The 25,039-nt window shown below is 44.2% G+C and overlaps 1 protein-coding gene across 9 annotated transcripts in view; it reads right to left on the bottom strand.

Moving 5' to 3' along the window:
• Positions 1–25,039, bottom strand: part of LOC116848044 (protein outspread) — a 255,072-nt gene that overhangs the window by 167,907 nt on the left and 62,126 nt on the right. For all 9 annotated transcript variants that reach the window (XR_004378891.1, XR_004378892.1, XM_032823772.1 and 6 more), the window contains one exon: positions 11,075–11,155. Coding sequence is in view for 7 of the 9 variants with exons in the window: in XM_032823772.1 (XP_032679663.1) it covers positions 11,075–11,155 (81 nt within the window). In the remaining 2 variants the exon portion in view is untranslated. The remainder of the gene's footprint in view (positions 1–11,074; positions 11,156–25,039) is intronic.

Raw genomic sequence — 25,039 nt, 5'->3', positions numbered from 1 at the left:
ATTTTACAGCAGCGGCGGGTTTAAGCCGTGTAACTCGCGCGAGCTAGTAGCTGGCTCCCGACGACGACGACGACGACGACGACGACGGCGGCGGCGGCGACTGCATCGTTGCGAAGGGGAACATGCTCATTAAAGTAGCGCGCAGAAGCGCGAGAACGCGCCCGATTAAATTGTCTCGTCGCGTTGGTGAAGCCAGGGTGCTCGCGAAAAACACGACTCGTCGTTTAGATCGTGATTCGGAGAGATCGCAAAGCCGCTCTGATAAGACTCCAATGCTTTGTCTCTGGATTGATTACGCTCACCTAAAAAAATGTAATCTCACTTTCAGCGGAATCTTCTTATATATGGCATAAAAAAGGATTCTTCTAAAGCCAGGAGGAAAATATTCTAACATTCATAACTCTTCAAGTTGGAGGAATTTCTCTCTACAGTAACAAGAGGATCTTGCTCTTGATAGAAATTTCTTGTAGTAAGCATTCTGCTTCAAGTAAATCTATTTTTCTTGACTCAAAAGAGGAAAAAGTTTGGATAGAATATCCAGTAGATTTTCGAATAGTTTACTTTATTAAGAGAGAAGTACTCTTTCGGTACACTGTTAAATCCGTAGTGTCAAATTATACTCAATTTGAGTTATTTTTAACCATTCCTATAAGTCGCCACTGCTTCTACTAAATATGTCGTTAATTTAACTAATGTAATGGAGTTAAATAATTTAACTTAAGAAATGTATTAAATTTGACTAAAATTTAGTTTATTTTTTATTATGTGCACGTTAATGTAACCTTTGTTTTAGTAAAAAATGACTTAATATTGTGTTTTAAATTGGATCTGTTGATTAGATCTGATTGTTTTTTTAAACATATGTTTTGTGTTAAAATAGTAAATTTTGACACACATGATAGTTAAAAATAACTAAATATTATTTAACTCAAAAAATTGGTTTAAATTTGACCCTCCAATATTTAACAGTGTAAGAGCCTTGGCTTAGAATATTATATTAAGAATTACAGGAAGCAGCGTCTTGAGTTCTTTTCTTGAATATTAGGATATTTTCTTTTTGCTTTGAAAAATGTCCTTCTGAGTCTATTTAAGAGAAGATACCGCTAAGGATAGGATTCAATTTTGCTGTTACACTTATTTGCCTTCGAAATGACAATGAAGATAATGATACGTTAATTTTCCACGCAAAAGAGAATTTCATCCTCCGGGGGATGCTTCTGAGATTCCGTGCACAAGCGTGTCAGTCGGTGTTACGGTGCCGCGATTTTTCAATTTTGGAATCAATTCGAGGCGTTCTAAGGCGTACACAACCCATGCTGCACTCGGGGAAGATCTTGGGAAATCTCTATGTGGGACGTGCTGTAGTACACGTGTTAGAAATGTGCAAGATAATGGGCGAACGACGACGAACTACTTCGCCTTTTGCGAGCGCGGAGAGCGAGGCGGGAAAAAAAAGTGAAAGGAAACGACGTCGGTGCGCGCCTACGATTATAATGTAAATTCACGCGCGCGTCTCGGGAATGCACGTCCGCGGAATCTCGCGCGCGAACGCGAACGACCCCGATTTTTTCGCGGTTCATTAGAATGCACGCGCGCCAATTTCGCCGCCCCGCCTGCGGCTTCTCTTTTTCCCTCTTTCTTCCTCTCTCTCTCTCTCTCTCTCTCTCTCTTACTCTCTCAGCAGCCGGCCGTCGGCTCTGGATGGGAAAATATCTCGCGAATTCCCCGACGCGCTCTCGATTCCTCCTCCTCCTCTCGAGCCTGCGGCCAGTCTCGGTTCGCGGCCCCGAATTGAGAACGCATTAATTGGGTAATTAAAGGAGGACACGGTACGCGCGGATGACGTGCTGGAATTAGGATCGATCGTTTCTAATTGAATTATCGCGGATTGTCGTTGACGTCATCGTCGCCACTGACGACGAAGACAACGTCGCGAGGAATGACGACCGGCGAGTTTTCTCGTCCCGTTCCGCTGGAGTCTTCTTTTTTTATCGCGTTTTTATGGAGATACGTTACTTCGACGCGTGCCGTATTGCGTTTTACGGCTTGTACGCGGGACGCCACGCTGCCGTCGTAAAACAACTTAATGGCAGGTGCTCTGATGCGGACCTGAGAAGTCGCGCCTCTCCTCCGTCAGCATTTTATCGCGGACTCTCGCGCTCCTATAATCCATTAGCGGCCAGTGTACCGTTTATGTGCAATTTATGCTTCCTTTTTATTGGGTAAAATTACTTGATTAATGTATAATTTCATTTTTACGTTTCCAGCGCTTAATCCTCTCGAGGTATACATTCATAAAAATAGTTCTTTTTAGATAATACTTTCTGGCACTGAAACTGTCCTTTAAAAAATAAACGGGCGGATTCTTTGATTAAAAATGCCTGTCAAATAATCATGGTCCTTGTTGGGTTATTACAAACTAACCGATAAGTGATTTCAATGCGAGATACCGCGTCCATACAAATTTCAAAGCGTGACGAAACACATGAAGCACCTATACATAGCAAATTAATTATACCTATTTTGAGAGAAACGGCGTCTATTTACGGCCTTTAATGGGTTCAATAGCTCGAGGGCTGTCACGTTAACTCGCACCGTATCGTAAAATATATCGTAACGGAAGAAAAGAAAAATTACTTCGTCTAGCCGATCCGAAGATGACTCTCTCGAATTTCATGACATGAAACATTGATGTGTAATTTCATTTTCAGCGCCTAATCTCCTCATGGTATAAAACTCTACGCTTTCAATAAAAATAGTTTCTTCTAATAGTTTCTGGCGCTAAACTCTTCTCGAAGAAATAATCAACTGATCAGAAATGCTTGTAGCATAATTATGGCCGTTTTACTAAATTATTACCAAACAGAATGATAAATTATTCGATTAATGTATAATTTCCTATTTACATTTTCGAGCACCTGATCTCCTCAAAAAAAGTCTTCCTTCTAGTACCAATCTGAGACCATCTTTTAACACGACGTCTCCCATGCGTTCCCCACGCGATCGCCCGATAAGACGTGTCGTACGGCGTTTTGTTTCGAGCGCGGAGAACGCGACAATCTCATGACGCGCGAGAAGGGACACGCCGTGACGGTGGCCGTCGGTCTCCCCCGTCTTCCTCCCGCGATAACGACGCTTACCTTTCGGTTCGGCACCGACACACGGCCACGCGAACAGGTGTTCGCGTGGCTCTGTCGCACACATTGATTATGTAACGGAGAGCTCGCGCGCGCGCTATGAATAATGTATGTATATCCATCGGTACAATGGGGGGCAACGCGCGCTTCCCAAGGGAAACGGAAGAAAACGTAAGAGCGCACGTAAACGTGCGAAAAGAGGCGGCCGCCTCTTAAAGAGCGCGAGATCTTCGCACACATGCATACACGTATCCACGATACAACAAGCCGGTGTCGTCGCGGCGCTGACGAGCAAATCGACGACGTAACCGTTACGCAACGCGAGGATCGCGAATTCGCCGAGAGTTTGCCGAAAGAGTTTGCGTAAACTGGCTGGCAATAACGAAACACGAGTGGGGGGGAGGGGAGAGCTCGATCGATCGGTGTATAACGTGTACACGTGTAAAACACACCGCGGCGACGCACAAATGATAATACCGAACCGGCTGACTGCGCGGAACGGAACGGGCGTGTTGCCAATTGAAGCGAATTTCTGCCGTGTAAGCCGACCCGCGCGTAATAATCGATTAACACAGATAAATTAATCGAGGCCGCCATCGCGGGAAAAGCAGTCCTCGTTATCGCGGCCGCACACTCTGCGCAATTAGCCGGCTAGTTCGCGAATTAGCTGCCGTTTGCATTCTTTTCCCAGCCAGCGCGTTATCACCGATCATACGCGATCGTTACTACGGGGGAATCTCCGCGGTCGAGACGTTGCCCAACTGCTGCTGCCAGTGTAACCCGAGGATTTTTACGCTAATGTCCGTTCCTACAACTTTGGTTAACTTAACTGGTTGATTATTTCAACGGAATTGACCAATCGCATCTGACAATTCTGACTAACGAGAAATGGTAAATTCCGTTGGAATAATCAGCCAGTTAAATTAACTAAAGTTGGTAAAAACGGACATGAGGAGAAAAAATATTCAAGGATATGTGTTTCTATATCTATATAAGGATATTTTGATATACATCTATAAATATTATGATATATAATAATGTTATAATAATATTATATAAATGTCCAAAAAGTATGAAATATTTATTCAACGTGATAACATATTTACCTTGTACATTTAACAGATATATATTTCTGCACTGAAGAAAAAAATCTTTCAAAAATGAAAAAATATATTCTTCTAAAACACCCGTCGCTTTCCATACTGGGAAAAAATTATAGTTACTTTCGGCGTCAACTATATTCTTTTGTGATTTTAGCCACAAAAATAGTTAGAAAAACCATTGTTTTAGTAAGTGTTATTAGAAAGATGGTCTATTTATTTTTGTGGTTAAAATCACAAAAAAGTATAGTTGACGCTGAAAGTAACTCTAATTTTCTTTCAATGCATGAGAACAATTATTTACTTAAAGATTTTACTTAAAGATTTTACTTAAAGGTTTCAATAAATGTGTTATCAGTCGCGAATAAATATTGTGTATTTCTCAGATATTTTTTATCTCGGTGTGATCGAGCCAAGATATTCGTGTGTATCCGGAATTGTCATCGGTACGCCGGATACGATGACGTAAACTGCGGTTATCGCGCATTTCGTTCGCCGAACGTGGCTGAAAGGCCTGGGCGAGACAAATCAAAGCGCCACCGATAAAATCCACTCGCAGGTGTCGCGACGCAGGTGGATGTTTGTTTGACCTCGTGCCCGTGAACGCCATTACGCAACGAAAGCGGGCCGGCCGTTATTATCGCCGCAGTCGTTGCACCTTATCGTTTACGGTGCGCTACGACGGTGCAAACGCGCCATGAACGTATAACGGGTCGCATTACCCCGCACCTCACCATTACTTCACGGCGTGCCAAGTGATTTTCATTGTTTTCCACATTTTTATAGCCACTCCACTGCGTAGCGCAAACGCCGAACGTTTTTACGCGCGATGTTCGAATATCGCTGTCATCGCGAGTCTTTTAATATATGAATCGCTCAATTCTTTTTCCTAACACCTTATCGCGGCGAATGAATATCGTCGTCTGTTATGGATAAGATAACAGTGCGACGAATAAATATCGCGTGCATTTCCGAAGTACGCCGAGATTTCAACGCCATTAGTTTTGCGGATTTATGCTTGTGTATGCGCTGTAATTTGCAACGATTTTTTCTCCACGGTTCATTAAAGCTCATGAAAAAAATTGCCCCAGAGGTAAGGAAAAACAGCTAAATAAATGAAAAAAAATATCCGTTTTGGGCGTGAGTAATTAGCGCTATGATTCCGACAATTTCGTTTAATGAGACTGTATCCCAACAGAAGGAGTTAACGGAATCGACGATGCGAAATCGGCGTGAATGAATTGGCGCTTCGGCGAAAAATCGATCCGCAGGGGAGCTGCTCTCGGCTTCGGCGGGCGATCGGAGGGTCGGAGAGTGAAACGTAATTTCCAGCCGAGTAGTTGCGCGTGCTCGCGGGGGTACTCCCCCTCTAACCGCAATATTACGACGGAGCTCCATCGATCCTCTTCGATCTCACGATCCGTGAGAGATTCCTACCATTCGACTTCTCGACGCCTCGGGCCACTACCGGAGTGAAAATAGAAGGCGTCGCTTTATTATATCGTCGGACGCGCCGAGTCGTAATACGCGGCGCGACTCTCCGGGCCGTTGTGAAATATTCGAGAGACGTGCGAAATGCCGCGAGAGTCTTCCGCCTGGCCCGAGTCGACAAAGCCGAGAGGTGAATTCGGACTTGACGGCCGGCGCGAGAGACGGCGTTGCCAAAACACCGCGGCCGATGTATCCGTCTGGCGCGCGAGTTGTGAGTGTAAATAGCGTGGATTTATCTTGTTTGGCTGAGCGCGTGTAAGTTGCGCAGTTGCCTGTACATTGAGCGGCACGATTCGATTGTCGATTATACGGAGCCGGACCCAACTCGAACCTCTCGTCGGAGAGAAAGAGAGAGAGAGAGAGAGAGAGAGAGAAAGATCTTAATTTTAAATACACGACATTGCCTCTTGACGCTCACGCGAGAGCCTTGTGTACACAAGATATTTACTTAGGAAAATCTTTCAGATATCCTCTCTTGACGTGTCCATATCCACTGAGAAAAAAAAGATCGTCGATACGCGACAATTATAACGAGGAAAATGTTTGTGGCAAAGTGGTTGTGGTTACGTGTACGCTGAGAGAAACGAAATATTTATTCGGTGCGGGTACTAATAACATATCTACTACAAAAATATTTTTTTACTAAAAAATACACATTCTCTGAAAATCTCAATTTTTTAAATTTGAAATTGTTTATTCTATTTGAACAAAGGTTCAAATTTATTTAATTCACTTAAGGTTTACTCTTCAAGTTCATTTTATTTAAATAAAAATTTGGACTCAAGTTATTAGTATCCACCGAAGAAAGGCATTTTTCATTTCTTAGATATTTTTTCTGTCAGTGTAACGTTAAGGAAAATAATGGTTGGGCGTATATTATTACTACATGTTCGAATGATAAAAGAATACATGTCGGCACCAACAATGACTATAATTTAAAAGCGAGATTAATTATTTTTTTCTCTTGTCTCGATATATGAGCACTCAGCCTATGAGAAGGCCGTTTGCTTCGCGGCGGTCATTCAAGGGTTAATTATGCTCAACCTATTAGCGCACGAATAACGATAGATCTTAAGCCCCGTAATAGCGAAAAATCTCGCGAATATGCGCGCGTACGTTTATACGGCCGACTGGGGGGAAAAATAATCGAATGCCACACAGGAATGCCGTAAAATATTAAGTAATAATCCGCGAAGAATGCCGGGACCCGCCTGAGTACCGACCCATGGCGATAAAGTATCGCCCAAGCCGCGTCGCCCAAGATCGTTATTAAAGCGGCTACGGTAAACAGTCGTACGTAGGTAACGGCATTTGTCAACGCACAGGATTGACCGAGGGTGTGTGTGTATATACGTATGAGAGAAAGAGAGAGAGTTTATTGAGATTCCGGGATTAACCCTTTCGCTACCAACGAGGTATATGTTTTCACCATTATTAATAACCTTATTTTAATTGAATAAGCAACTTTTTTAGCATGCAGAACACACCAGCTATCGCTCTACTTATTACATATGTTGGAATAAATATGTCTTCCCAAAAACCCCACATTAGTCTCTCGGCGCTGTCTCTGACGGCAAACATAAAACTTTTAATTTTTCTGCTAAAACTACATTTTATGTTAATGTGTTTAATGAACTGAAAGTAAAAAAAGTGTACCTTTAAAAAACAAAATTGGCGTGAAAGAATAAAAAAATTTCTTTTTGCAGTAAATCAAGTAAAGTGGGGGTGACGTATAGAATAAAATTAGAAATTATGAGAATATATAGGAAATATAATAAATAATCTGTAATACGTGGAAAAGATAAGAAAAAGATAAGGAAAGATCAAATAGATAGATATAAGAAGAGAGAGAAAGAGAGGAGGGAGGCTTAACTCGACGCGACGCGGCGCGTCGCGCATGAATTAACAAGGTCCACTTAATTAAGGATCACAGCATCGCGCATTAGTGGCTGTTACGCACCGCTTCGTCGCTCAGGCCTTGGGGTCTTTTTGAGGCTCGCCTCGAGGTAGCTTCTAATTATTCACTTTCTCTCCGGCGCGCGAGCTCTCGCGGCGCGGCACAACGACCGGGATTTACGGGCTCGCGTCGCGGTCCATGTAATCGCACGATGATACCTTCGACCGCGGCTGGAACGACAATAATTCGTTAATCGGTCATAATGCCGAGGGCGGCGGCGCAATCGAGACGACCTGAAACGAGTCGTTATTTTGCCGAGCTATTTCCTGCTTCTGCGAGTGGCACGCGGCGCTTGTGAGAACGGTAATGGAAGGCTATTCGTTAATGTTAATAAGGTCGACTCCCGAGGGTCAGCAGTGGCATGACGATCAAAAAGATTTTTCTGAGAACGTCAATAACGAGGAAGTTAGAGATGTTTTTATAGATGTTATTGCGCTCAGATGTGTCATTATATTTTCAGATATTGTACATGCGCGCGGAGAAAGAATATTATAATTTTCTTTAGAAATCATTTATAGACTCCTCTCCTCTTTATTCCTATTTTTCTAGAAATTTGGAAAAATAGAATACTTTCCGTGGAAATTTTGTTTTCTATCTTTTTTTTTACTTTCATTTCATTAAATATACTAACATAAAATTTAGTTTTAGCCAAAAAATTAAAATTTTTATGTTTGACATCAAAGAGATAGGATCAGAAGACACTGATGTCCCACTAAAATTTTTGCAAGTCCCAACACGCAGTAAATAGAAAGAAATGGAAATAGTGTATTTTCTGATTTGTACTCTGCTATGAATTGAAAAAAAAAGCTATTAAATATTTTATCGTGAAACCTTTCCGGGCATATCATTTGAGAAGTTAATATGATTAATATATAATTGTATCACAGTTGTAAATATATAATTACTATAAGTTATATAATTTGTACAATTCGTACTGACAGTCCCCTGAAAGGAGGCTACGAAAGAAGCTGCGTTTCCATCGAACGGCCAGAGCACGACGTAATTCCGTGAAAGCGCTCTAATTCGCGATGGAAAAATCGCGGCAAAAATCGAACGCTCGGCCTGTCATAGAACATCACCGATGAGATTATCGCGAGCGAGACCGGTAAATATCGAGGCCAAAGACGGTCACCGCAAGAGAAAGAGAGAGAGACAAAGAAAGAAGAAAAGTAGAGAGAGAGAGAGAAAGAGCGCTTTCTATTCGCGCGACCAACGCAAGCGGTAGCACGAGTGCGCTTCCGCTCGATACATGTCGATAATTGCCAATCGCTGAAATCTCAGAGCTGTAATCAGAAGCCGTGATTCGCACGGCTCCCGAAGACACGCTCGTCAAGCGGGCGGACAAGAAACCGACGTCTCTCGCCGCTTTCCCGAACGAGTTTCAATTCGCGAATATATAATATACGCGTCCGGGTGTCCACTAATTACGGACGATATTCCGCACGAACGATATCATGACACGGAACTCGCGCGTGTAGGCAAGGGGCCGTATTCGTGACACGCATTCGTGAACGCTAAGTACGGCCTTCTGACTCTCAAAATAAACAAACTTATACGGGACGCGAGAAAAACGGGAATTGGAATAAAAAGGCGTGCGTTCAAATTCACATCATCAGGAATACGATCTCAGTCGTAAACTCGGTCTCCCGATCGAAGATTGTCTGATCGTTGCATCTTCGATGGTGACGACTTAATAACATTTCGCCCGACATCTTCGCTTGATATTCGCCCGTAACTCATTCTTTCTGCTTAATTAGCGAGCGGTCCAGTTATTTTAGTCCCACACATGTTCTTGTAGCAAAATGGTAATAGAAACATGCATACAAAGTTGTCATTGCAAATATTATAGTAAGTTTAAAATTTAATTAAAAAAAAAATGATTTTCCCCTAACCGTAATTTATAGTAATTATTCCTTTGCGTGATTATAGTTAAAGTTACAAATAGCAAACATTTGTTTCTCAATGCGCTACATTCCGCAACGCGCAAGTGTATCCGCCGTGTAACGTAACATACGACGTGACATATTGTCATTATCGTCTTAACCGGATCCCCGGTTACCTCATGCGACAATCGCGTTTTCCGTTAACGGCCACCTGCACCGCTTCCCAGGCGCGGGCTGACGCGCGTCAATCAGATCGCATGTGTCGCGGAACGGGGAGGTTCGGCGGAGAAAATGCAACGGTAAACCGAGGGAAACTAACGTTTACCGTAACTACCACTGAAGGACCATAAATCATACCGCCGACAACTTCTTCGCGGGCTTGCCGTATTCGCAGGGTTTCTCGACGGATCGCCGCGATCTATCGACCGACCGACCGAGCGACCGCGAGTGCAACAACGCGATCCGAAAGGTCCCGCAAGTCCGCGGAAAATCCGATTCTCCACAGCGCGCACGCAGAGGTCGACGCCGCGATCAGGAACAGAAGAAAGAAACGCGTATTCGTACCGAGAGCGTTAACGACCGTATATTTCACATCGGAGAAAGTTTAGAAAGGAACAACTACGCGCCGCGTCATAAATGTTAAATAAAGCCGGGCCTCTCGGCCAAACAGACGCACGGACATCACGTGTTCTTCGCGGAGTCACGTTTCGTGGAGGCGCGAGTCGCGAAATGTCGTGGAAAAACGTATCGCGAGAATACGGCCGATGAGACGCTCTAATCCCCTTACCCTCGCTTTCTCGATAATGAGGAAATTGCACGAGCGTGCGCAACGATCCATTGGTCGATCGCGGATCGAGAACGCCGGCCGAGAACGCGTCGCGTAGCCGTGAGCGTCGAAACGGAAGTGATCGATGAATCGGGGTGTCGGGCGCGCCCGCGTACTTCCGATCGGTGTGCCAGGATCTACGCTACGAGAAATCCCGTCAGAACCAGTTTGCTGCTTGATGATCGTTGGGGAAACAGATCGATAACTTCTCATCATTGCTCTGTTCCTTTTAGCTATGCTGCTGAACTAGTGCAATAAGTTGGAGTGAGACAAAATATAGTTGTCTCACTTATTACACCAATTCGGCAATGCTGCTGAAAAGAACAGATCACATTTGTCATCTTGACAAACCAAAGGTCTATTCTTCCTAGCTGAACTGTCTAAACTGATGCATACTGATGCATCAGTTAGGATGAGACAAATATATTTTGTTTCACTCTAATGGTACCAGCATGCACCAGTTCAAGCAGTTCAGTTAAAAGGGACAGACTTATACACTGTCAGAGATACAAGTCATATTAGTTCTCGTCTATTTAAGTTAGATTAGGCTAGATTAATTATGTCTCCATTATGGAAGTGTAATGTCAATTTGTTGCTTAGAGCAGCGAAGATAAGCAATCGATCGATAACGCGGAAAGATATTCAGGCCGTATCGGCCGAGTAATAAAAGTTAGACTCACTTTTGTCCGGTTTAGCGGGTTTGAGAAGTCCCATCCGGGCGCGACGAAGAGGTATCCGCACTTGGAGATCTTCCTCGTAGCCTGAAACAGAAAGAGAGATTTACTTTAAATGGTTGTGCTTAATTTTGTTATTTTATGTGATATAAATATAAGTGCCACGTGAACCATTCGTATGGGACGCTATTTTTGTAAATCAACTAGTAAAGTTGCTGCCACGCACACCTGTCTACCTGGGTTACTTTCGTTTTGCACGATTATTCGCAATGGACTTTTCCCTCGCGGACGCGAGAACGTAAAGTGGTTTCGATCACGAACGGCTCGAAAGACGTTACGGTGAATTACGGCTTGAGAGAGAAAGAGAGAGAGAGTCTCGATCAATTTTAAATGAACATCGCATCCAGAGGATCTCCACTCGAGGCGCGCGCGATTACCGGGACATATTTAACATTTAAAATTAGAAAGCTGCGAGAATAAATAATGAAATTTCTCCGGAGGAAAAATTCATTTCAACAGTCGGCATCACTAAATAAAACCATTTGTGTGAGAATGCGGAGGAGAGAAGGTGGAGATACACTTTATACCATAATCCGTCGAAGTAGAACTAATCCTAGAGCGAAGAGGGAGCGACAAGCGTTATGAGATAACAGACAGGTTATTATGACACGAACTCGATTTCACGAGGCAAAGCGGTACCGATCTGTCGGCGACGTAGAGGTCCGCCTTTTTCGTGGCGAGTAACGTGGGTCGAACAACGAGAATAAGAAGCAGTTTCGGCACGCACGTATCGCGTCTACAAAATAAACCTCCCGTCGGGTGGACCAGGAGCTAATCAAACTTTCGAGTTTTGATGCGCCTACCCGGCGGACCCTTCACGAAAGGTCTCTTATTACGTTCCCTAAGTAGAGAGAGAGAGAAGAGGATCCCGAGCGGAGGGAGGGAGGGGAGAACTTGAGGTGAAGAAAAGTGAGAGGAAAAAGCGGCGATATACACGCGTCGGAGAAGAATGGAAACGAGACGAGACGAGGGAGAGAAAGAGGGAGATAGAAACGGGAAGAAGGAGAGGAGAGACGGAGGGAGGGCGGCGGCCATTCACGTGGAAACGAGAGTCACGTGTGAGTGGGAAGCTATCTGCGGGGAATCTCAGAGCATCAGGCATTTATCAAGTGTATCGAGCATTCCTCGGTCACCAAACAGACGCCGCGCTTCCTTTCCTTTGACGCCTATCCGCGTTCCACCTATTTCCCTTTCCTTCTGTTTCCTTTTTTTATTTTTTTCCTTCTATATCCGCCGGCGTGCACCGCCGGTATTACGGGAGGAGTGACCCGTAATAGCGCGCCGCTAAATCTCCCGTGCATTTCTCGAGTGCTTCCTACCTAATTCAGCCGATGCGACGCATCGACGGTTTCATTAAGGGAGATTTATTTAAATAGGGGCTCCCTTTCTCTCTGAATGCTTTGGAAGTTCGATCCCATGGTCGCAGCTATCGTGCTTGATATCGTGGGTCGATTTCGATGCGATCGTCGCGAAAGCGACACGGAAGCCAAAACGAAATATACACTAAGAAAAAATATAATATATTTCTGAAATAAATAAATATATATATATATATATTTGTATAAGTAAATATATTTTTTTATTTTAGAATATATAAAAAATATATAGAATATTATAAAAATACTTGAAAATATTATATATATATATATATATATATATATATATATATATATATATATATATAAATGCTTGAGATCCAAAATACACCCTAGAGACGTTCTAGAGATACATATGTGATATCTAAGGGTCTGTTTTTTATTGCTGAATTAGTGTATACTTTCGGAACTTAAAAAGAGACAGATATACAGATAAAATTTGGTGAAAGAAAGATAAGAGAGAACTAGTGCAGCCAGTTCAGCAATAGAAAATAGACTCTAGGTCGTCTCTACGATGCATTTAAGACATTTGTGTTCTATGGGTAGGATTTCGCTGAAAGATATTTTCCAAAATAGCGTGTCTTTCTTATCGCTCGGAACGCATACCAAGATACAAGCCAAAGTCTTTACGCCCCAAAGAATTATCATCCGTTGCATATTTGCAATGGAGACCCATGTCCGACGTTATTTCGTATCCGATAAGGTCTAATTATGCAAGATTACGCGGCTGTTACGTGGGGTAATATAACAACTGCTTATGGAAATCCGCGTGTTCGTCCGAGACCGACGTTTATCCGCGGCAATCAGTGCGCGATAATTTGGCACTCGCGTTATGCCTGTCGTCGTCGCAGATAATGCCGCGAAGATAACGACCGTTGCGAGGGAGCGGCCTGGCCGAACTTGGCAAAAAGCCTGCTCTCTCGCAAAGAAGTAATACATCGTTTCCTCCGTTCCCTGGCCTGAAGGGGCGAGAGAACGTGCGATCTCCCAATGCGTGGCAACCTCAAAACGAGGCTGTCGTCTTTCTCTCTCTTTTCTGGCTGCTGCGCAAGAACGAGAATTCACTCGGTTTTATGGATACATAAAGGCAGGCTGCTCTCTCTCGAGCGACAGAGAGAGAGAGAGAGAGAGAGAGAGAGAGAGGCGTGCGAAGTAGCGTTCCGCGCCTCTTTCCTTCGGGAAAATTATGATGCTTTCTTGTACGGAATAAACGAAAGAACGTCGAGCCTTCTCCCGACAAAAATATTCGACGTCTAAACACATGACGGAGCGAGTGAGTCAGTAAGCGAATCCGGATTTCATTCCAAGATAGACTTTCGTGATTATCACGACGTGAGATAATTGATGATGGGAACTACAATTTGTTTCGTTACTTACGAGAGAGAGAGACAAATGTGCTGTATTAAATTAAACTCTGAATTTATGTCGTACAATTCGGAAGAAATACAAGAAAAAATGATCAGAATTTGCTCCAAGCGATATAAGTCTAAATGTGTAAATTTTCGTAAATCCGTTGCTGCACCAATAATATTGAGATCGACTTTTTTTCTCATTACATTTATAAGGCAAATTTACTATATTGAATTAATCGGCATGTTGAATTATACGACGATTGACCAATTCCGATAGTTGATTTGCCGATCGGCTTGGTCAAGGAGAACTTCGAATCGACTGATGTCGAATGCGCAGCACGAGAGAAACGCGTCGCGTGGTGGAAGGGAAATAATTCACCAGGCCAACTGTCGACGGCCCGCGAAAATTCTGCGGTTGCAACTAGCTCGTGTTCCAGTCGCAGATATATGATTCTCGCGTCGAGTCCCTCATACCGAACAAAACTTAGAAAGTCGTGAAAGCAATAAGACCCGTGACTTCTCGATCCGCCGGATTCTCCCGCTGCGGAGGACGTCGCAGCGCGCGCGTGTATAAAAACGGAGACACTTTCCACACTATTTCATACACAAGAATGTCAAACGCCGGATTCACGGTCCAGTTATCCCGCCGGCTGTGATCGCAGCTACTCGGTCGCTGAGGAAAACGCGACGCTGAAAAGCGCAAGGCTAATCGAAAGTCGTCCCGATCTTCATACAGACGACGTCGATCTCGACATTTGCGCTCCCGCGAGCAGCAGTCTCTCGCGAATGAAATTCCATTTTTTGCTGGCTGAACAAGCCTCTCTCTCCCTCTCTCTTTCTCTCTATCTCTCGATGAGCGTGACTGCGCTCTGTTTAACCGCTTTCCGTCCGGGTTTGCACGATTTCCGGCCGGGTCCGTCGCGCGTTCAATTAACTTCCGGCGTGTTGATTGTCACGTAGCCCGGCAGCAGCGCGAACCCACCGGACCATAAATCGCGCTGCCATTACGGCATATCGCCGCTTACTAAAACGCATCAGCGAGTATCATCGCGAAACAATGCTCCGTCGCGTTGCGTAGTCCGACAATTGGCTCTACGTCACTTCGCGATGTATTGCCGCGGCGTTCGGGGAAACTTCTCACAGACATCGTTGGGAAAAAAATTCGCGCAACACGCCTCCGCTATTTTCAGCTGCGATGGAATTATCGAGATACCAACAATTCGAGACGCTGGATCGCACTCACAAAGGATGGAAGTGTTCTTCATATACAACTTTTATTCTTTTTCTCCTCTCTCTCTTTGGGGTTTCTCCAATAAAGTCATTGCCTAGGCAGGTATGTGTAAATTTGGCAGCAATTTTGCTAATCGACTTGCAAAACTTGCATTTATTGTCAGTGGCTCATATGACATTCGTCATATAGAATGACGAAATAGAGATATGAGAAATATTATAAAAATTTGCACAAGACAATATATTTCGTGCAAAATGTAATATAAAAATCTGAATATAACTTTTCGTAAATTTGTATCAATACAATTAAAAATTCATCGATATACTCTCTAAAGTACAATCAATGTATCCTTCACTGAAATGCTATGCTTACAACTGTTGGTTCAGTTACAAGTCTAGCATGGCAATCAGTAAAATCTCGCTGAGAGAATCAATTAACAGCACCTACTGTTTCTATTATTGATGCAATTTGCAAATACAGACAATGTCAATGTCAATGTAAATCACATGGAAGCTGTTAATGTTGGTGTTAATGGTAAAATAATCTTTTTCACTGATCACGCTAAGAGAGTAACTAAAAAATTTACATTATTGCATAACATGCATAACATGCATTTAATGATTTGTTTCGTAAATGTAATTAATAAAACATGAAATGAAACGATTGAAAAAGTCCTCATTGCACCATCGATTGTCTTGTGATCGTGAAAGTTAATCTGGGCGAAATAATTCGCCGATTCAAGACACATTGGAGTATGCTCAAAGAGTTGGAGGTATTGTTCGAATAGAATTCTTGTCTCTTTCGTCTCGCTCTCTTTGATTTCAAATAAGGTTACCGAGATAATTCGACAATTTAATTCGTTAGACTACTCTCTCAAAGAATACAAGTGTTCTCCGGGTAGAATCCCTTTTCTTCCTTCCCTCTCGTTCCCTTTGGGTTTTCAAAGAAAACACCGAGATAATCCGACAATTCAAGGCGGTTCAATTGAACTGAAATAAGAATGAAGAAACGCTCCTGGGAATTCCATTCGGAGCTGTCGATCCCATTCATCCCATCGACCGCTAACGTCATAGTGTCGTCGATTTCAAGGTTCTCCGATCTTTCACTCGCAACGCGATTCATCGCGCTAATTCGCATTGCAGCGTTTTTGACCACGTCCCGCGATTGTCGCGCGTCTTCTTCGCGCGAGTCCAACGGAGGAGACTCTTCTACCTTCTCTACCCGCGTGATACGGTTACCGTGCCTTTCGCGGACGGTCCATTAGCGGATTATTCATGAGTTCCCTCTGTCGATCGACATGCCTAACGAATGAGCGGTTGCGCAATCGGAGGCACTTGTCTCACAATTGACAATAATTGACCGGCAGGTCGTTCTCGCACGCCCGCCCGCTCGCTCGCTCGCTCGCCGGGCTTCCTCCTCCTGGTCGTCCTTGACACGCTTCGCAGCGGAGTCCTTGCCAGTCCTTAAGGCTCTCGCGAAACGCGACCCAGATGCGGGGGCTCCGCGTTGCCTCTAATCTCTAATAAGGCCGAGTCGTGCCCCCGCGTGCTGTCGCGACAGCACGACAACGACGACGACGATGGTGACGGCATAGGTGCGAGAGAAAACGCGTTCTCGACGCTTCTGTACTCAACCTGTCTTCTCGCCGCGCGAGGAGGCGAGAGCGCGGCCGCGAGAGCCGCGCTTTATTAAAAGCAATTAAAGGTCCGCCACGTCCACCGCCTCGTTAGCCAAACAGAGCGTGTCGCGCGGCAGGCCGATGCCTGCCGAATAAGAAAATCCCGTTGCACGCATTAATTTGCCGCCGCTGCCGCCATAGTGGCATTCGATTCCGACACGCTCGGAATGCGGAAAGCACCATACGTCTCTCCCTCCTCTCCCTCTCTCTCTTTCTTTCTCTCTTTTTCTCTTTTGGCTTGGTAGAGCTATGGGCCGGAAATATATACGTTTCCCTCCACCTTTCCGAACTATTGAAGCGCTTGTCGCGGAAATATTATAGGATCGCCATTCGGGAAAGAGGAATTCCAAAATTCCCCGCCTCAATAAATTTCCACGAGCGAGCTAATAAATTTGTAACAATCACGGAGTGAGAAGAACTTTCACTTCTTTGTCATGCAAATTAGAAGCTACGGCGCTTTAATCGCTTGACTATAATAATAATGTTCTAAAGAAATTTTTAAAGGAAAACGAGATTAAAAATTTAAAAAATGCGAAGTGAAATCGTTAGTGAAACTTGATTATAAAATGGCGATATAAGATAAAGAAATAAATAAAATATAGTCGTTTCATACATATCATATCTCATATATGTGCATAGATAGAAAAATAAAGTAGAAGAATTTTAATCATATACACTGAGAGAAAAAATATCTAAAAAATATTTATATTCCACGAGGATATTAATAACATTCACTTAAATTTAAATTCTTTGATTTAAACAGAACAATTGTTTTTATGAAATTAAATTATAATTTAGTTATAATTAAATATAAAATTTTTGATATTATTATCAGTAAATATGTGTCATTAGTACCCAAATAAATAAGTACTTTTTATTTATTAGATATTTCTTCTCTCACATGATGTGTGAAGTTTGAGAAGGATCCTCCTCCCAGCAAAGATTAGCTTCCCGCTAATCAAAATAAATCCCTCCCTTCTGATAAGAGTTATCCCACCTTCCCCAGCCTAGTCTCTTTCCGAAAAAAAGACAAGAAAAAAAGAACTGTTTCTCGCTCAGTGGGAAAGTTCCCTCGTTGCTTCGCCAGGTCGGCTACCGCGGTGCACTCGCGTGCTATGCACCGGAGAGGAATCCCACGCGTCTCGTCGCCCGCATATCCCACATCCGGTGCACGCGGATCGAACCCTCGGCATGTACTGGAAACCTGTCCCCACCTCGACCGTGAGACGTTATCGCGGCGTGCAATCGGTCGATCGAGGGCGGAGAGGCAACAGGGGGAGAAAGGGGAGGAGTAGGAAGACGAGGAAAAAGGGCTTCGACGAACATCCTGCCGTTCTATCCGTCGTTCGTTCGATATATCTTTAATTGCGCTACACGCGACTTCGATAACGCGGATTTTTCGCGTCGCGTCGCGTCGCGTCACGTGATATCGTCTGCTGATCGGCAGAAAACGGCGAGACACATGGGCCCCGCCGGGCCCATTCGGCCTCCCTCGTCTCTCGGTTCTTAATCATTCGCACGTAACGTTCACGCGCGACATCGACGACATCCCGACGAGCAGCGGCTCTATCCATCGCGCAGTAAAAAAATTCTGCGCGCGCGCACGCGGAATGTATCCGCGAGGAAAATAAATCAGGCACGTTCGTAAATCAATTTCTCTAACTGGCTTGAAAGTAGAACAGCCAGGCGATACAGCCATCCTACAGTTTAGAAATAGAAAGGAGAAAATGGAGGACGCAAGTCGGTTACAAGATGATGTTCGTCCTTCTGCTTGCAATGTCGCGCGAATAGTTACGTTTCGATTTCTCTTTTGCCTGCCGTTACGTCTTCATCCGCGAGATACTCGCGAGATACTCGCGGTGTCACGACACTGTTCTGCGCACTTAGAAGGTGGGAATACGAAACAGAGTGGTAATATGAAGCAAGCGCGACTTCTTAAACGATTGTCGCGATTTATCTTAGTGACTAAGTAATCGTTGGGGTCCTTATCGGCCATCAAAGGGGTTTGCCGTCAATACGTTGTTTATAATGTCAAAAGAAGCTTTTCTGTCCCGTTCACATTCTCATAGGTAAGATTCAGAAATATTTTCCTTAATCGATAAAATTAACATGTTAGCTCATAGTGTGTCGATTAGTATAATAAAATTAAATTTGAAAATCATACATGGATGAAAAAAGTTTGCACATTCCTTTTCTTGCATTATATTGAAAAGAACTTTTGTGCTTATCGAACACTTTACCCTTTTTCCTAATTATACGAACACATTAAAAGATATATTTGTAGACACTTCTGACACAGACAGTTATCGATGCAATTTAACATATCTTTCGTTCAAAACAAAAAAGTGCCCCACCTTTCCCCCTATCGTATTTATTCCCGACACGTTATCGCGTCATCTCGTCAGCTCGGCGATTATCATCATAACTAATCGTTCTAATTACGGTGTCGCAAATATAACGTTTTTTGTAGTATCATACCAGAACGCAATTGACTTTTTCTTAAATGTTATTCACTCCGCTTTCTTCTCTCGCAGCGTTCTCGCGGCGGGAAATTCGCACGGATCGACCGTCGTCGATTTCTCGCGAAGTGTCTGCTTTTTGTCACGCGGCGGGACACGACGAGGTTTTCCCGGTTTCTTCCGCCGCGGTACGAGCGTGCGGGCTGTGCAATCCGACGAGAATTTCCTACCGGCCACGTGTGACAAGGCGTCAGAAAATTATCGCCGCGTGATCGAACGCACACTTTCACGATAACGACGCGCTATCGCACGGAAGACAGAACGAGCAAGAACGACGGTGACAGAACGAGCCTCTGTCTCGTCTCGTCTTGTCTTGCCTCGTCTCTTCTTCTCGTACACACAGAGCTGGCGGATATAATTCTAACCTTTCTCTTGCACGGCACGTAGGAAATTTGCAGGCACGATTCGTCGAGCGAAACGATCGAGACTGCGCGCGACAGTTCGTCGCAAATACACTCCCCCTCCCCTCCTTTTCCATCTCCCTTCAGGTAAAAGTACCAACACCTGAACACTAAGCCTGATCTACAACGTGCTCTTTGCTTCCTGGTTCTTTATTCTCTCCTGGATTAAAGCTTGAGATCAGATAAAGAGAAAATAGGACAGGGAGAATGAAAAGACACTTCTTGTCGCCCCCGCAGTTTTTCACGACGGTCTCGCAATCGCTCGACGATGAATCGCTTCTCGCAAGCAAATTAGTGAATCGAAACGAAAGAACGCGACACACTGTTGAGCCGCGTAACATTGACAGCCGTCGTTATATCACGCAGCGTTCGCCGCTACCGGTCGCAACAATCGACAGCCGTAAAGAAACGGCTGAACAAGGTCCTCTCGTTGCCTCGCTGTATTACGTTACGCAAGATTAACCCGTCCTTCGCGTGTTCTCTCTCCCTCTCTCTCTCTCTCTCTCTCTCTGTCTCTCTTTTTCTCCTTTTCCCTCGGAGTTCTTTTCGCTGCCGACCGGGCAGCTCTATTCTCGCGTTACGTGTCGATTACCGGGCCCCGCGTGTGTTTTGCAACAACAATGCAGCTGCACATACGAGCGCGTACAAACGGCCTACCCGATTACCCGGGCGCCTTCGAAAGAATTGTCCGGGAGAGACGCGTTGGAGGTCGAAGACGTGGGATCGAACAACTTGTTTCGCCGGCGAACAGCAGAACGAAGGATTACACACACACGCATTCGAAGAAGTACGGATCGGCAGGGACGCAAAGGAGAGGCGAGAAAGCGAGGGAGAGAAAGAGAAAGATATATATGCATGTGCACGGAATAATTACCCAGCCTCCTGTCGGCCATTGTTGCCGCGCAAATCACTAACGAGCTGCCGGCGCGCGGAGGTGAGAATACCTCGCGCGCTGGGAAAAAAAGGCGGAGAAAGGAGGAGAGAGAACGGGGAAAATTGTTCGCTCGGCGAGTCACTCGTCGTGCGCGAACTGTGTCATTATGAGGGCGAGTAAAATGTTTCTAAAGCGACGTATCGCTTAACCGGTCCGACTGGCAGGCTCTGAAGCTTCAATCGCTGAAGCTTCAACCGCCGAAGCTCTAAGCCTGAGCGGCGATCGGCACACACGGGCTCCACCAATGCCTCCTCCTTCATACGACGTTACGATTTAATATCCGATCCTCCAGCGCGTCGATTTTAAATGCTAATCGAGAAAGCGGCGGCAGAGCGACCGTTCGTCTGTCCGTCGCTCCTTTGCCTCGATCCGATTTACACATTATGTCGGAGCATTACGCGTTATCCAATCGCCGCGGAACGATCTCGCCGGGGATCAGTGTCAGAGAGATTGCGAGAGCGCCGGCCGGCGAATTATTGCAAATTACACGCGTTGCGCGTCCGCTCGCTTCTGCGGATTTGCGCGCTATCTCAAAGGGATGCGGCGGCGCGATTTTTTGCCGCACCGAAGATACCCGGCTTCCGTGATTATCACGGCGTGAGACAATCGACAGTGGAAACACTACAATTTCTCTTTTCATCGCACTTACGAAGCACTATGTATCAAATTAATTAAATCATTAGGGTATGACTTTTAGGCGATTTGGGGACCGCTAGATGAATGCAAATTTCCTATTTTTTCCTTCGTATTTTTTTCCGTAGAATTTAAAAATCGACCTTAAAATTACGCCAAGTAAAGGAAAAAATAGTTATAGATATTTAAACGTTGATTTTCTCTGAAAATCATGCATTTTCCAACACTGCAACATCTTAAATACCTTTGACCTTTTTAGAGGTGCTAAATCTCACGTTACATAGAAGACTTATTTTCTCAAAACTTGATAATGATATGAGAATATACTCTAAGCAACAGTCAATCAGCCAAAATGGGCAACTAATTCCGAGCTCTGCCTTAAGCGGAGCGATTTGAGCGGCGAAAGCTACTATATGCTCGAGAAGAGGCTACTTATATGCTTTCATTTATTAATGTCCTGTATAATCCTGAAAAAGCTGGACTACAAAATCACTTTTGTCTATTTTGATAGTTAATATTTTTTTAATTGACTGCTGCTTTTTCTCTGCTGCTTAGAGTATATTCTCGTATCATTATCAAGTTTTGAGAAAATAAGTCTCCTATATAACGTGAGATTTAGCACCTCTAAAAAAAAAAGTCAAAAGTATTTAAGATGGCAGTGTTGGAAAATGCATGATTTTCAGGGAAAATCAACGTTTAAATATCTATAACTATTTTTCCCTTTACTTGGCGTAATTTTAAGGTCGATTTTTGAATTCTACGGGAAAAAATACAAAGGGAAAATAGGAAATTTGTGTTCACCTAGCGATCCCTAAATCGCCTAAAAATTATACCCTCCTTTATGTTATGCAATAATATCATTTGTTTTTTTATTAATATAATAAATATATTGAGATTCAATATGATAATTATATATATTGAATCAAAATAATAAAAGATAAAATCATATTTTTTATTGTGTGTGACGTAAGTGTGATGATTAATTCAACACTATATCCTTCTTGTCTTTATTCGACGCGCAATATCGTTGCACGGTTTCCCGATTCCATTTGTTCGATCGCGACATTTCGCGAGTATCGCGTTCGTCGTCTTCAATCTAGCATTGAACGCGTTAAAATGAAGCTGATCTCTCCTTGAGGTCTTCTTATGGCCTATCTGCTATTCGCTTTTTGAGCGAAAAGGATTCCGAAATCGCAGAGAGAAAATGCCATTTTGGTGAGTTTCGCCGCGCTCGCGTCACTTCATGGTCGGTTCATGCTTAAAGTGCAAAAATCGCGAAAGCACTCGCGAGGAGGATACGAATGCTGCATATACGTTGTATATGCATACGCAAATCGCCGGCGCTTCTCACAAACGATTCCGATTAACCGGCAGGTCACTGTGGGAGACCCCGAAAGCGGGCGCAGGTTAAGGTGAATAAGGTAGAGTACGTGGGTGGATGTACGGCACGTAGGTGGATATAAGGTAGACCAATGTCGTGATGCACACTTGTCGAGAATGACTGGCCAAGCCTCTCTCGCTCGTGGCTGCCTCGGGCAATGACATGTATAATATGCAACTGCACCGACCGGTGTAGCATGATTTCGCTCCTCCGATTCGTAGTGAAACCACGCGGATCGTGTCGCCCGCGATACCGCGAGGAGACACTTCGTTACGTGATCGTTGACCGCTCAATCCGGCTCGTTGTGTGCTCCCGCGAGCCTGCGAACAGGACTCCCACCACGAGATATTCTCTTTTCACCCAGAAGATCCAAATTTTCGCGACAAACGAGATCTTCCCGTAAATTTGGCAGTCGTACCAAGTGAAGCAGTGATTGGGCTCTTATTGGCAGTGTTATCTTCATTTTAGATCAAATGATTGTATTCTTCTTTAACTCACAGCAAATATAAAAATTTGGTATACTTTGTATTCCATTTTTCAAAATTCTTCCAAAAAAAATAGCAATAAAGAAAAATTCAGATGTACTTATTTAAGAAACTCGCCCAGGGGAGAATCGCGCAGTCATTTAAAATCACCGTTGAAGCGATTAAAGCTTCGGATTTTTAAATTCAGTTTTTAAAATCCAATTTAAAATCCAATCAAAATTCAATTTGTAGCCCGAAGCTTCAGAAAGTTAAAAGTTTGAACGGGATAAATAAATTGCGAAATTCCTCTCGGGATTTACGCGCAGAAATGGGTAACTATTTTGTTGTTGTATCTAAATGTAATGCGCGTTAGACGAGTACGTTTGAGGGACTGACTGCAAACGTTTGCTATAAGTATAAACGATCCCAACAAGATATCGGAGGAGACAAAGTCAAGCCGCTTCGTCAAGCTCCACTCGGTCGGGTAATGTGGCGCGCCAGCGTCGCACTTTTTCAAAATGCACCCGTAATTCGCCGGCGCGCGCGAGCGTGCGCCGGTCACGATTTCAGAGAAACAAGAAAATCGAGAGTCTCCGAAGGCACGATCGGTAGAGCCGCCATTGTCGTTGTCGTCGTCGTCGTTGTTTCTTTCGCCTCAACGAGGGACGCGGCCCGAATGGCAAGCAAGCGGCTTGGCGCCGAAATAAAAAATGCCGAGTGAAAATAATTCACGTTGGTTGCCAATTCCGCGACGCCCGCTACTTTCTTTGACTCGCAGCCAAGTAATTTCGATTTCACGGCCGAGCACGAAAAGGAATGCTAATGAGTATTTACTCGTCGAAAACGCGAGCCTATACTTTCCTCCTCGGTAATTCCGCCGGCGCGCACACGAACACACGCACGCAAATGTGCGCACACACAATTGCACTAATAAGAATACATTTGCATTTCGGACGGGACGCCTTAGGATTTCTCGCGGATTTGGGATAAGTGTGCATAACGAAATTGCGGGAGATCCGCCACTTTTGCTCGTTTTTATCTCACGATTAATGGCGAGACACTCGCTGAGAAAGAACGATGAGTAAAATTTTGGTCTGAAAAGTACAATGTAAGTCATATGCGTAATTTCTTAGCTCGCTGAATACGATGGAAAATTTTTATCAAATTTCAAATTCGTCCTAAAAGTGTCGAAATAAAAATTAAAATTTAATAATAATCCGGTTAATTTCGACATCTCTAATTTTGAGCACTTTCTCACAGCTTTTCAGACGAATAAAAATGCTACCAGAGCGTGTTCAGCGACTCAAAGAACGTCAGATTAACTTATAACCTGCGTTACACTTTTTAGGCCAAAATCGACCCGTTTTACCTGTCGTCCTTTCATGCTCCATTAACACGTTTAACATCGCGCGGATTTCGATCGAGACGGAGCGCGCTCGATTATTGACGATACCACGAATAAATGCGATCTTTCTTATGCATGTGCCTGTTACCTCTGATAGTCATATTACAAAAATGCATCTCACAACATGCTGCACTTACGTGTTTCTTCCATCATTTTATCCCGAGCCGCAAAATATTTTGCACGACCTCGATTTTACGTTCCTCTCTCGCGCTGCGATCCGTTGAGCCGGGCTTCATGTCGCATTGTCGCTGTTATCCGAGGGTGCCCGTAGGAGGAAACGCGCGAGTCGATACGGAAACAATCAAGCCGGTAGCCTCGGTGCGCATACGCGAGTTACGATATACCGTTAGGAACGTTATATATGCGCCGGATCGTTGGGTTCGTTAGCGACGCGGATTACGAGTAATGTGACACCGGGGTCTCTCCTTTAGATAAAATAGGAAAGTTTCCTGGAAGCTTTGAAAGATCGATCGCGTACGCGCCAGAGAGAGAGAGAGAGAGAGAGAGAGAGAGAGAGAGAGAGAGAGAGAGAGAGAG

This window comes from Odontomachus brunneus, unplaced genomic scaffold (assembly GCF_010583005.1).
Source record: "Odontomachus brunneus isolate Ranch 3 - 2012 unplaced genomic scaffold, Obru_v1 Obru_scaffold_088, whole genome shotgun sequence".
Lineage (NCBI taxonomy): Eukaryota > Metazoa > Arthropoda > Insecta > Hymenoptera > Formicidae > Odontomachus > Odontomachus brunneus.
The sequence above is the reverse complement of the archived record's forward strand: the minus strand, read 5'-3'. Positions and strand labels throughout refer to the sequence as shown.